This window comes from Podarcis liolepis, assembly GCF_965112155.1.
Source record: "Podarcis liolepis genome assembly, chromosome: 7".
NCBI classification, from domain to species: Eukaryota; Metazoa; Chordata; class Lepidosauria; order Squamata; family Lacertidae; genus Podarcis; species Podarcis liolepis.
In genome coordinates, this window is record NC_139561.1 from 44,180,371 (window position 1) to 44,194,137 (window position 13,767).

Below are 13,767 nucleotides of genomic sequence, written 5' to 3' on the forward strand. Positions count from 1 at the left end.
GCTACAGTGTGTAGGTGTGCTGCACAAACGCTCCCCACGCTCCTCCCAGGGCTGCAAAGGGGCTACCTTAACCTCTGGTTTGCTAGTAAAACTGAATTATTGTGTCACAAAATGATGCATGTCTAAAATGTGTCACCAACATGAAAAGTTTGCAAAGCTCTGTATCCTGCTGGGAACTGCGTGAGGAAAGTAGACGAGACAGAGCCTTGCTCTTGCTCACCCCCCACCCCACACTGTGAGTGCTGAGAAACTGAGGTGATGCATCACCACTTCACATGCTTGCTTTTGCGCACTCTCTCTCTCTCTCTCATTCACACACCCCGCATCAATCCATCCCAGTGGCGTAGCGTGGGGGGTGCCAGGGGTGCCAGCCGCACCGGGCGCAACATGGGCAGGGGGCGCGCTCGCACTAGCAGCTCTCTGCCCCTACTAAAATCCACGGCTTGGCGAGGAGGTCGCGGAAGGGGGAGAGCGAAGCCTTCTGCCGCGGGCAAAAAAAGGAGAGGAAGCCGGGCGGGCTGGCTGGCTGGCGGGGGTCTGGCTGCGCCTGCTGCTGCCTTTGCCGCTGCTGCCGGGGCTTTGACAGCTTGGCGAGCGGAGGGAGAGGAGCTTTATGGTAATTGCGGCTCTCTCTCCACTGGCCGCCTGGGTAGTGAGCCGAGCCGAGCAGGGAGTCTGGCGAGGGGGCGGGAAGAGACTTTTCCACCTCGCGGTAAGGAAAGAAAAGAGGCAGCTCCAGGAGAGCGCGGGGGAAAGAGAAGCCTCGCTGCTGCTGCTTGGGAGAGTAAATTACTGTACTTGCCTTGCCCCGGGTTAGAGGGCGCAAATTAATTGCCTTGCCCCGGGTTAGGGGGCGCAAATTACTTGCCTTGCCCCGGGTGCTGATAACCCACGCTACGCCGCTGATCCATCCTCAAACACCACAAAAGGGGATCTTTTTCAAAGCACTCAGCGCTTCCATCTAGGAACACCAGACACACAGTTTCAACACGTTTTTCTCTTCCCTGTTCTCCCGGCTCTCAGGAAACCTTTTGAAAGCTCTATGCAGGTTCCACCTCTTGCTCAAGATTGAAGAGGTGGAGCTCACTAAATCTGGCTGGCTGGCTGGCATCCATCTGTCTCAGGAGACAATGGAAGAGTGCTCCAGTGGGCATTAAGTCTCCCTATCATTGATTTCCAATTTCTGAAAAGCCAGAATTTGCGAGCAAACTCTGAGCAGGCTGGAAAATCTAATGTTTTAGCCAACTTCTATTTTTCTAGAGTCATGCTAAATTTTCTGTTATTAGAAGAGGTGGGCTGTTGCTGGGCTGCACAAAGGAAATGGCAGAGAAAATAAGTGGAAGGCATTTATTAACATGCTCTGCTCTCCTCCTTGTACAGGACATTGAGGGCTTATCTCCACATGCCTTGTGTAGGATAGACACATCCAATACCTGTGGGGCCTGGTCACTCCCTGAAGTTCAGCATTAGGAAGAAGAGTGGGGAGGGGGAGGTTTGGGCAGCAGCAGAAGAGTAGATGGAGGTCAAAAAAGAACAAAGACAGACAATGAGGAAACCTCTGGGAGAATCTATATCTGTTGCCAAGAACTGAACCCTCCCATTGTTCTGAAGACTTGTATACACTCCATTAGCTAAAATACGACGTTTAATTATTTCTGCAGTTTGGTATTTCTATTAAACGTGCACTGAAATATGAAACGTTGAGCTAATAGAACACATGTGGAGGTAGAGAGAGTTCTTTTTGGCAGGATTTTGTTGGTTCCATGGACTATCATGCCAGAAAAACAAGACCTAAATCCAAAGCAACTACCAGGACAAAAAAATTACAAGGGCGCGGGGGGGGGGGAGAGAGAGAGAGAGAGAATGGAGGAAGACGCACAACTGGTGACACCAGAGACGCTGATACTACAAGCACTTCTACAGACTAGAGCTTGGCTATCTTTTCTCTGGGTTAATATTTCCTAGGCAAGATTTTCTAGCACCTTGTGCCACACATCTGCGCAATCTTAAGACAATTCTGCACATTATAGTTTAATGGACTAGGTTCAAAGGTCCTTGTGAGGGTATGTTCATACTTTAGGCTATTGACTGGAAGTTCCCATGGTAAAAAGACTCACCACAGTCATGAAACTGCTCTGGGACATATAAAACAGTAAGAAGAGAGCTGTTTAAGCATGTGCAGAATCCCTAACCATATCCCCAAGCATCTGAGAATTACAGAAAAAAGTTTGCAGTTACTGAAATAAATGAAAGCAGATGTGGAAAGGCTTCTCTTTCTCACGATGGTGATTAAGTCAAGTGTCCGTTATCATCTTAGCATCAAACATCCCCATGTCTGGAGAATTTGTTGATCACATCTGGCCATGCTGACAGCCGATGATAAGGAAGGAGGAACATCCTTTCCATTCAGCACAACACCAGGGCAACCAGCACTCAAGGAAGTTTTAAGATATACTGACAGAAGGATGTCAGGCAGCCACATTTGCTACAAGCTGGATTACATTTCAAATTTGTTTACATAAAAAAAAACACACACTGCCTAGTCTCAGGAGGATGCAGGAAAAGTGTGCTTCCCACCAACAAGATCACAAATGCTTCTTAGAAGTTCATTCAAGAGGTGAATCCCTACCTGGCCATCTTGTCCGACATGAACCTGATGTATCTGCAAGTTACCCTGGGGGGAAAAATTATACATTAAATGTAAGCCATGAATTAAGAGGAAGGAAGACTGCAAAAAGGGCACATTTCTGTACCTTATTAGTGCTCTTCATTACTTTACTTAAGGAAATTCACCCAGTTTTAGAAGTGAATTATCGTGCCTGGCAGTAAGAACCATATAAAACCCTTGTTTTATATACACAAAGCTATCCAACCCATGGACAGGGCTAATGGCTATAAATGTGTATATTCTGCACCAAGAATGGTGCATCTAAATAAACTAAGCAAATGAGCTGATTTATTTATTTAGGTCCTACTCACTTTTCAACTCTCAGGTCCCTACAGTGGTATTATACAACATTTTAAATGCAATTTTAAATTCTCAACTTCCCATCCCGCTCATTCTCTTATGGATCTCTATTCTGCCGTAGCCTATCTCTCCTCCCAAGCATTTGGTAGTCAATGAAAATTAAAATACTTTTTTAAAAACCCGCCACAAATCTCCCAGCTCTAAGCAACTATTCCCAAGCACAGCTGCATGTCCCCCCCCCCCCCAAAGCGGGGGCACCAGACTTTTGTCACTGCCTGAATTAAGTGTTCAGTTTTTGATACCTGCTATGGGGAGGTTAGAAGGAGTGCAGCTTCACATCACAACTACTCAGACTGCTTCTGTTTTCTAAGGCTTTATCTACCATTCCTCATAAGTTTTTGAACTTTATTTGCAGCCATGAGGGCTAGAAACTTCATTGTTGCTTTTAATAAAAGCCGAGAACTTCAGCGTGCTATAAACTATACCCAACAGGAATTTCTCTGTTCATGCCTTGCAAACTATTCAAAGCCCTGCTGGTGATTCTCTGGAAAGCATGGCTGATCAACATACAGTGGTGTTGTTGTTGTTTGTTCTAGCTTTTAAGCAATAGCATCCTTTGTTTATTTGCTCAGATTTGCAAACATGCAGACATACCTAAAATCAAAATGTCTATCAGCCTAAAATTAGCAGAGTAATATGGCACAGCTTGCCTGGAACAGAATGCAACTCTCCTAAATGGATACAATATTTGCTATACTGGGGCTGTCATTTCTATTAGCTAGCAACTATTTCTCTTCTTTTTGTCAAAACTCGGTTCCACAGGCAAACAGGGGCTCCATTATGGAAGTCACAAAAGACATCAGTTATAAAAGATTCTAAATGTTGCAGCCGATTTTGGGAGAAGCCTCTGGGTCTAGAAGCATAAAGGAAGAAATGAAGCACAGGAAGACATTTCTATGCAATCTGCAATTACGCTCTTAGTAGCTGCCTGAAACAAGGCAAGGGGAAAGGGGGAAAGGTAATTTCCCATAGATTTTTCACATGTAAGAGGCAAAATGAGTATTCCTCTAAGAGGGGGGTAGTCAGTTGTCATCCTTTTCATGCTGTCAGCAACTATTCTGCTTCCATCCAAAGGAATGGAGAATAAACTGGAATAAACTCCAATCCAGATGTTTTCTATCCACATGGATGAAAGAAGGACCTGATCCTGCTTTCCTTCATGTCCAAGACAACTCCCTCTTAAGTCATATGGGCGTGCAGGAACAGACTCTTCCCGTAATTTGTTAACATCGCAAGAGACAAAGCCTCTCTGGAGTTTCCTCAGCACCACATGAGATCCAGAGTAACTATCATTAGGCTATACATGGCTAGTTCTGAATACACATAGTTTTAGAGCAGCTTCTGGCACTACTTTCCTACTTTCACCTTTTAAGCAAAAATAGCTGAAGACACAAATACAGATCAGCTTCTAGTCATGTATACTGAGCTGAAAAGGAAACCCCTGCATGAATGCTCATACATTACATTATAAAGAAGTGTGGATCTGTGTATATAAATGTATAAAGTGGAATGTGATCCTTGGTTCATCCTGCTGTGTTTTTAATACAGCTGGAAACCAAGGGTGGGGAGAATAAACTAAGGGCATATGCAATGTCCTACATATCTTCATTTCAATGGTGCATGCCTAGGACTGGAATGTGCTGCTTTCCTTTACAATGCCATAAGTTTAACTTCATCCTTGTTGCCTCCTTCTATCAACATGTTAGCCATGCTAAGAATTGTAAGATCACTACAACTGCAGGACAGGTTTTACCCAGCTGGCCACTCAGTCTATGACTCACCTCGCTGTCTTGCGTGATCTGGACCTGCTCTCCTTGTGGCACCTGGGCTATGTGGAGGTGACCCTGTGGGATCCATGAGCAGAGGGAAAGAAACACAAGAAGCATCAGTCAAAATCAGTGGAATACAATAGGCTCAAAGCAAATCAACTCAGCAGACACAGAAGAAGTCAATGCCTCTTGTTTCGGAATACTTGCTGCACGCACACTTTAACAGCATTCCATTTCAAGTACAGATGGGATTGCTGAGCCCTGGGTGGTACATGACTAAATTATCCAAGGTTTTATTTTCTCAGTATCTAGAGATTTTCCGACTCTGGTGGTGACAGAAAGAGTATAATTTAGATGCTTGTAGAGAATTCATGAGTCTGACCAAACTGCGGGAGGCAGTGGAAGATAGGAGTGCCTGGCGTGCTCTAGTCCATGGGGTCACGAAGAGTCGGTCACGACTAAACGACAACAAAAGAGAATTCAAAGTTGTCTCCCTGATATAGAGCCTGGAAAATATCCACTGAGGCATGGCTTGTTTGGAAAGTGCAAGGTCAAGCTCTTTAGGAAAGCTTTATCCCTCCATAAGGAGAGAATAAGCTACAGGTACACCCTGACCTTTCCTAGCATGTGACTACTGGACAAGCACTTGAACACACAGTCATCCTGTATCAATACTGATACTGTATTAAAACAAGAGGTTATAGATCCCAGGCCCTCAGTTGATTTGACAATACTGAAACAACCCCTGCCCCAACAAAACACAGAGAGAGAGAGAGGGGGGGGGGAAGGAGAGGGAGAGGGAGGGATTGTTTCAACAAAGCTGAGCTACAGAGGTGCCATGGAATGTTCATGACCATTTTAATTGCAATAGGATGCTGAGAAACAGGACAAATTATTTAAAGGGATAGAAAGATGGTTCCCTCCCTTAAAGTCGCTTTCAACTATCTGTCCTCGTTTTTATCTTTTTAAGTTATGTGTGGTATTATCACCTTTTAATTATTAGCTTTTATCCCTTACCTGTTTTAAGTCTTATGTGTTTCATTTATCCATATGTTTTATCTTATGCTGATATGTGACCGAAATAAAGTTTGATACTGATACACAGCACCCTGGCTGTTAATACCAGCTCCTGGCATCCTTAGTTACTGTAATCAAGAGTTATGTTTTGCTGTCTTATTGATAGTTTTTATTGTCACATTTTTCCATTGTCTAATTGTTCTGCAGAGTCTCATATTTCTTTGAAAGCCAGATATGAATGTTTTTTAAAATTAATGAATTAAATGTTTGCCCCGTCTTGTATTTCCAACCCTATGTTGCAAATGACACTGGTTACCATTCAGGCATTTCCCACCCCACAAAGAATTATCACAAAGCAATGCTCACTAGGAACACCATGGCTTTGGCACAGGGTGAGAAGTATACTTGAAAGCTTCCCTTTAAGATCACTGCCACCATCACTGAATAATTACCGCCGTAGTATTCATGTGATGAATTGTCTATGCCCTTTACTCTGTATGGAGAGGAGAAGAGCACTACACACACACACACACACACACACACACACACACACAAAAACACTAAAGGACAACATTTCCACTGGTGTAGAATGGCAGCTGTCCAATCATTCTCTATTGAAGTTGTGCCAGATAACAACTGCAGAGAATCTAGCCTGAAGAGTTTTAATATATTAAAGAAATCGCTACTATACATCACTGACCTGTACAACTACCTCGGCAATAAAATCAAGCATATCACTTGATTTAAAAAGGAAAAAAACTGATCAAGGAAGGCAAAGAAACTTCCTCCCAAATCCTGACTGGCCCTTTGCAAGAGAAATTTACCTGCTGGCAAACTGGCTGCTACTTTGGTTTGTAAAAGTCTTTTGTGTTCATTTTCACATGCCTGTGTAGGAAACCAAGATTAAAGATATCCATGTGGAATTTTGTCAAAGGCCTTCCTTATATTATAACGTACCAACAATTGCACATGAATTTCAAAGAAACACAGGCCCTTCTATTTCAAACAGTTTCATTTCCTTTGGAAGGAAACTGTCTATTTATAGGGAGAAGCAGCATGCCGAAAGTATCAAAACGACAATAGGAACTGTATATAAAATTAGACCACAGATCCAATCCATGTCGAGATCAAATCGCCTTCCCTTCACAATGATAAGCTCTTACTGGCTTCTAGGGGGAAATGTTCAAAACGTTTGGTTGGTTGGTTTTTATTATTATTTTAATCTCATTAAGCTGTTTGCAAGTCACACAAAATTTTCAAAGGAGGTGGGGAAAAGGAAGGTTTCCATACCTGTATGTTTCTTCCTCCACCCACCCCAGGCAAATAGCAATGTTGAGGGGTGGTTTACATTGAGAAACAAGCAATGATGAAAAATGTGCTTCTGTTCTTTGTTTTTAATCCCCACTCAGTGCCATAGTCCTGAACTGAATAGGTTGCTATGAAAAATAGCAAACTAAATGGGAGGTCCTTTTCACAACCATTTCATATTGTTTGTTTGTTTATTATTCAACATGCTAAATTTATACTCCAGTTTTCCATCCAAGGGTGCTCAAGGTGGCTAGTTTATTCCTAAGATGTGAATATGGCACAGAACTGGAATAATCAGTATGACATTCTCAGTGGATCATGATGGACATGGAAAAGGGCTTTCCATGGTATGCACGAAAAAAGTCTTCTTCATTCAAATCATTTGTTCATTCATGTGTGCAAAACCTATTTTGTTGTTATCTTGGACACCTTCAAATATTATGTACAAGTAAAAGAATCAGAGGGAAGATACTCCAGTCCAGTTCTTAGTGCTGTGATGTACAAGCAATTTCAAGTACTGGATTGACTTGAATATTTTCTGGCTAGAATGTACAGCCTTTTGAAGTGGCTCATTGTAAATATAAAGCCAGCTTCATTCAAAATGGCTGCACATAAACTACACACCTGAGGGATGTTCCTCACACTGTGAGCCACTCATATTCTATACCTTCCCATCAGGTTCAGATGTTGCCAGTCTCTAGGCTATCAGAAAACAAGTGGCCATCTCAGCTCTAAGCATAGGTGCCAACTCCCTGGGACCCTGGGTGCCTGAGCACCCACAAAAATCCCCATGAAGGGGCCAGGCACCCACAATTTTCGATGCCGGGACCATGCACGCTGCATAGCACCATGATCTCTGGCACCCACAGTTGTGGGGGCAAATTGGCACTCCTGGTTCTAAGTGGAGATGCTAGCACTGCTGCTATCACAGGTCTGAGAATGAATGAACTTCAAAACAGAAAAGCAGTAAAGTGTGGGTCATATATACCCAGGTGTTGTTATTGGTTGTTTTTTTATTAAAAAATCCTCACATGTAAATATAGTGGACAACAATTAAGTCCCAAATCACGCAAATGGAGAAACCACCCCGCAGTCCGTGGATGAGTGAGGGGATTACTGAACTGGCCTGGTAGCTTTAGACTAAAGTGGGATCGACAAGGATTGAGAGCTTTCCTGCTGGACCTAGAAGGGACAGTACTCAGCCAACCGCAGTGAACTAGTTGTCTGCCAATCACATTCGCCACTGCTGGAGAAAACTACACTACTTGGAAACTTATGAAAATATCAGTAGGCGAAGTATGCATTCCCTCCACCTAACTGTGGGGATCATATTTAAGTTCCATGCAACATTGCATTTGATTTAATGATACGAAGCAAAGCTACAGAAGCCAATGCAAGCTTTTCCATGGCCCACCAGCGCAATCATTTTTTTTTAAAAAAAGAAACACAAAAGCTTGAGTAATGGCAAGAGTGTCACGCTTAACTTTTAAACTTCCTGTCTTCTGTGGGTTTTGGGTCAAAGTGTTAACTTTATTTAAACTTTTTGAAGAAGAATTTAATGTCAATGTTTATAAGCAAAGCTTATATACATGCATTTAAATGGATACACATGTAAGGAATTCAGCTAACAGATGTTGAAAAATGCTTCAGAACACACTTTGGAAAAAATGAGGCTAAATGAATCTAAAATGGATTTCCAGACTGCTAGTACTTCAGGGGCTGGGGGTACAAATGCATAATCCCCTGTGAATGTGCCCTGAATGTGGAAGGAAGAACTGGAAAGTGTAGGTGATCATTTGCTTGCAAATTCATATATCCACACAAAATCACTAGTTATTCATATTAGTGGTGCACCTATATTTTGCATGTGTACAACTAGCAGCAGAATATACATTATTTAAAAACAAAACAAAAAAAGTATTTTTGGAAGCAAGGAAAAGTTGAAGCTAAGCTGCAAGTACATAAAACTGAAAGCTGCTCAGGAGACAAGAAGAGATTGTAAAGAATGAGTACATACTACTTGGACTTGGCCATCTTCTCCTATCTGGTGGATCTGGACTTGCTGGGCATTGGCCAGGGCGTAGTGAAGCGCTTGTGGCTGGTTGGCCTGAATTTCATTTGGTGCCGATGTGGTACTCTGAGCACTCTCTGGAAAACAAACCAAAGCTCAGCATTATTCATTAGGAATCTGTCTGCTTGTGGCCATTAAGAACACTTGGAAACTGCAGGGAAGCAGAATGAGGAAGGTGCTGTTGGTCATTCTAGAACTGCAGTTAAAAGAAAGGGATTGATCCTTCATCTGTAATGAAAAGGGCTAACCAAAATGTGTGCAGCCGATGATGTCTGATAGACTGACTGATAGAGTAAAACTTCCCGGGGAGATAAAAATTATAAGGCACCTTTTCACCCAGCTGCATAAACTTAAACTTTCTGTAAGTTCACGTTTCTACCAGCTCTGCTTTATTAACCTATGAATGGTTCCAGATTAATTAACATAGTTTCCAATTTGGAAAGTAAGTTTTATTCCCCCCCCCTTTTTTTTTTCTTCAATGCACTGATTACTTTGAGTCCATCCAGTTGTGACTTCATGTTTCCAATATGCCGTTCAAACCCACCCTACAACTTAACAGCTGGCCAGTCTGCATGTCCAAATCTATAATCTCAAATGTTCCCACTTTTCCCTCCTCCCAATAGGTGCCAAACTCCCAACACAACTGAAGGATAGCATAAAAAAGTGTCTCACTCATAAAAAGATTGCCAGTTTGGAAGTACCCAAGTATTTAATATTGCCTCAGTACAGAGTTGGAAGAGGAGAAGCGAAGGGAATGCATCACCTATAATCTACATGCAAAGCAGGAGATGCTTTCAAGCAGCTTATGGGACATATTATTAGACTCCTCGTTTTTATTAAAATGGGGTTCTAAATCTGTTAGAGATTCCAAAATAAAGAGAGATGGTCAGATCCCCTGTGTTTCTAAATCCATGTAGAAAATGTTTCCACATCACATTCACTTACTACTATCTCAGAACTACATTCTGTAGCAGCGTGGAATTGTACTGTGGGGAAGTCCCATAACTACATGCATCTCTCTCCTTCCCTCCCTCCCTCCCTCCCTCCCTCCCTCCCTCCCTCCCTCCCTCTGTGTGTGTACAGTATACATGTACACAAATGTGTGAATATGTTCCTCACAACCTGAGGTCTACCAAAACAATGCAGAAGAGCATACTAAGTCATGCTATTTATGCACCAAACAGATGCCATTAAAATAAGCAATGAAGCTGCAATGCTCCAGCAGGCGTCTTCCAAAAGCAAGTATTTCCTGTTTGGGCAAACATATATTGGTGGCAGGACATGAGACTACATTTTGGAAGTATATTTCTAAATTGGATTTACCAGCATAGCCTGTTTTGAGTTTTATAATGCCATTTTAAGCCATTGTTTTTATCATAATGAGTGTGAGCCAGACAATGGAGCTATCCTCGGCATTGAGCTAGCTCCCAACCCATGTTCAAACTGCATTTTTTGGTGGTGCTGTGCTCCTGGGAAAAGAGACTCCCAACAGGTTTACTTACTGACCAGAAATGTCCCATTAATCCATGATTGTGCTTGAGTAACAAGACCTACAGCACATTAAAGCAGCACTGAAATTTGTTTGTAATGGAACAACACAAAGAGACCCATATTTGTTGCTGGCCAGCTGCTTCTCTACAGATGTTTAAACACTATTTTCACATCTCCCGGGTTAAAGTAGTGTACTGGTGAATGCCGCAAACATAACACTAAAAAAAAGTCATGCATTCAGAACTACATCTCGAAAGAAGCAAGTTTGCTTATAAACAGAATTTCAGCATCTGTCAGCAATGTCATGGCCCTAGATAGAAAGGGGAAAGAGAGGATTTATCCATATCTAAACTCTAAAATCATCAGTCATGCATAATTGTCGGATGCACCACCACATAAAAAAACCTGTGAGACTAGGCAGAAGTAAAATTTATTTATTTTCAACATAAAAAGGAATATGAATACTGCAGGCAGCTTGAATGGAAGGGACACATCCATAGTTACGGATCGTCAAAATGTAAGCAATCTGGCCTCTCTTTTGCGGCTTTGATATACTGAAAAATCCATGGCTTGGAGGAGAGCTGTTGTATTTAAAACATTCTAATGTGCTGCTTATAAAACAGAAATTACATTGGGCCAGTGTCAAAAAAAACCCCAACTGAACACTGTTGTGGCAATGCAGGTAACAAGCTTATATCTGCAGCATCCTTCTTTCCAGGAAAGTGTTGGAACAGCCAAAAATCAAACAGCCCTTTAGCAAACTAGGTCCTGAATTTCTACAGATAGAGGATAACAAAGTAGAGAGAAAAACTGCAATAGTCAGATTTCTTTAAAATATTCTCATTTCAAAACAAGGGCCCCAATGAATTAGAAGAACTAAGCCAGGGTAAAGATATTTTGTTTCATTTAAAAAATGATACTCATCAAGCTAGTTTTAAACATTTTGGAAAAATATTCATTGTAGACATAGACACACTTCTGTGGCCTGTCTCCAAAAGGTACACCTCCTTCAAAAGTCAGAACAGGAAGATTTGTCAGACAAAAGTAGTTTGTAACTGTTTCAAAAGTGAGTGTTTTTAGCTTTCAAACTGTGAAAATATGAACATTCTTCACCCCAAAGACGAAACCTCTGGCTGTTGCCACATAGCTTTTTCCATTTTTCCATTTCTTCATTGCCTCTTAAAATAATCTAGGCCTAATCGTTCTAAAGGTTTATGTAGGGGCTGAAAGAACCCCATAAAATCTAAAAGGTCAGAAGTTGTCTTCCCAAGACCATCTGATATTAATCAGCTGCTCAAAACCATGGCAAACCCCACGTCTGTTCAAAGTCATCTCCTTTCAGTAAACGGGTAAAGTTGGTTTCTTGGACCAAGAGCAGCTTTGTGCATAGCTGACTTATGTGTCTTCAGCTGCAAAAATGAGTCCTGGCTGGCAGTTCAGCTCCATTCACACAGATGTTTTATAAAAATGGATTTAGCAAAAGAACTACCACCAGCTTGCCCTTCATCTGCCTTCCTGCACACTGCCCCAGGTTCCTCCACTCACTGATGTCACTTCATCCTGCTCTCTTGTAACCCTGCCTCTATGTTAAAGAAGGAAACAGAGTTGTAGCAACAGCCTGACTCTGTGATCCTCAGGCTGACAAAAAGTGACCAGGTGATGGCTCAAATACAAGCCTGCCCTAAGGCATTGCGGTTCTTTCTACCGTTTCTACAGGGGCAGACAAGTGTGCTAGGAACATCACTAAAGACTCTGAGTCCGGGCTGCCCACTGTGACTCAGTCTAAGTCTCCTTTCCTCCAGTCTTGTCTCCTTTCAAGAAGCTTCCACTGTCAGTGGGTTTTTTATATGCTGAATCTGTGCATTCATACCCTCCAACATTTCTCTTATGAAAATAGGGATGGCCTAAGGAAAAGAGGGTCATTCAGGGATCAAATCAGGAACTGGGAGGGCTTTTGTAAATCTAGGACTGTCCCTGGAAAATAGGGACACTTGGAGGGTCTGGTGCATTTGGTGTGACTGGGTCATCCAATTACTCTTCATGCTGCAGAATTACCAGCCCTTGAAGGTAGCATTCCCAGCACAGGATCCCACATATAGGCACCAGGGGAGGGAGTCTATTACACTCCCTCACTTTTTTTACGGAGGTAAAAGTACCTCCAGTTTTAATTTGGGTGGGAGACGAGCACATCTCACTAGAGGGAATTCGGGGAAACACAGAGCTATATCAAACCTAACTGGGGAATTTGGGGGTACCTGCAACAGCAAATTTTAAAAGATGGAGAGGAAAGCAGCATCACAAATCCGAGCCCTGTTCCTGGCTCTTAAAAATGAGCTATTGGAAAGGGTACCTGGTGAAATAATTCCAGCAGCCTCTCTTGCCACCCCCATCAGGAAAAACACAAAACTAAAACACACAGAAAGGCAGAAGCTAGAAGCCTGATTCTGGGGAACATAGCCCAAACCACAGTAATCAATACCTCCAACACAAAAAGCAATATTTTTAGAGCAACTGTGCCAAAAGAAATGGGCGAGCGGGGGGTAACCCAGCTCTGGTTACTATGAGAATAAACTAGTAAATCTTGTGACAGTTGTAAACTTGCTCAGTCAGTTAAACAGAGAGCAACCTTAATAAACATCTTGTGGGGTGGTGGAGGAAGGACATGACAGCAAGGCGGGTGGGGAGTTGCATTATTTTCATTGGGCATTTTCTGCCTGGAATTGCACATTAGCTTTTCTTCAATTTAGTTCCATGATTGATGACTGCCAATTGGGACCAGTATGGAAGCAGTCCTACACTTTGTTACTCAATCTGCCACAGGTCTACCAGTCATACAGGTTAGGGCCAGGGCCTGATGCTAGGGTTTAAAAAGCAAGTCCTGCTGCACCATAAAGGCTAACATGGCTGTCCCTTTGGAATGAAAGAACATGGGGATCCTGTACTGTACTGAAAAATCTTATATGTCTGAGATTCAGGCTTCGGGCTATCAGATTTGCCATCATCCCGTTAGGTACATCCTTTCACATTTATCTTCCTTTCTGCCAGTCAACAGGATAGAGCTGTTCCAAGCTACAGATCATTTA

At 42.5% G+C, this 13,767-nt stretch overlaps 1 protein-coding gene across 3 annotated transcripts in view; it reads right to left on the reverse strand.

Annotated features, from left to right (window-relative positions):
* The window catches only part of BANP (BTG3 associated nuclear protein), a 148,174-nt gene that overhangs the window by 61,421 nt on the left and 72,986 nt on the right, over nucleotides 1–13,767 (reverse strand). Inside the window, exons 9-11 of one of the 3 annotated variants that reach the window (XM_083513706.1) lie at nucleotides 9,140–9,270; nucleotides 4,810–4,872; nucleotides 2,630–2,674 (exon numbers count right to left, since the gene is read on the reverse strand). In XM_083513706.1, the coding sequence (XP_083369832.1) occupies nucleotides 2,630–2,674; nucleotides 4,810–4,872; nucleotides 9,140–9,270 (239 nt within the window). Of the gene's footprint in view, nucleotides 1–2,629; nucleotides 2,675–4,809; nucleotides 4,882–5,935; nucleotides 6,700–9,139; nucleotides 9,271–13,767 lie in introns of those variants that run through there. The other 2 variants (XM_083513705.1, XM_083513707.1) reach the window with 2 other exon arrangements.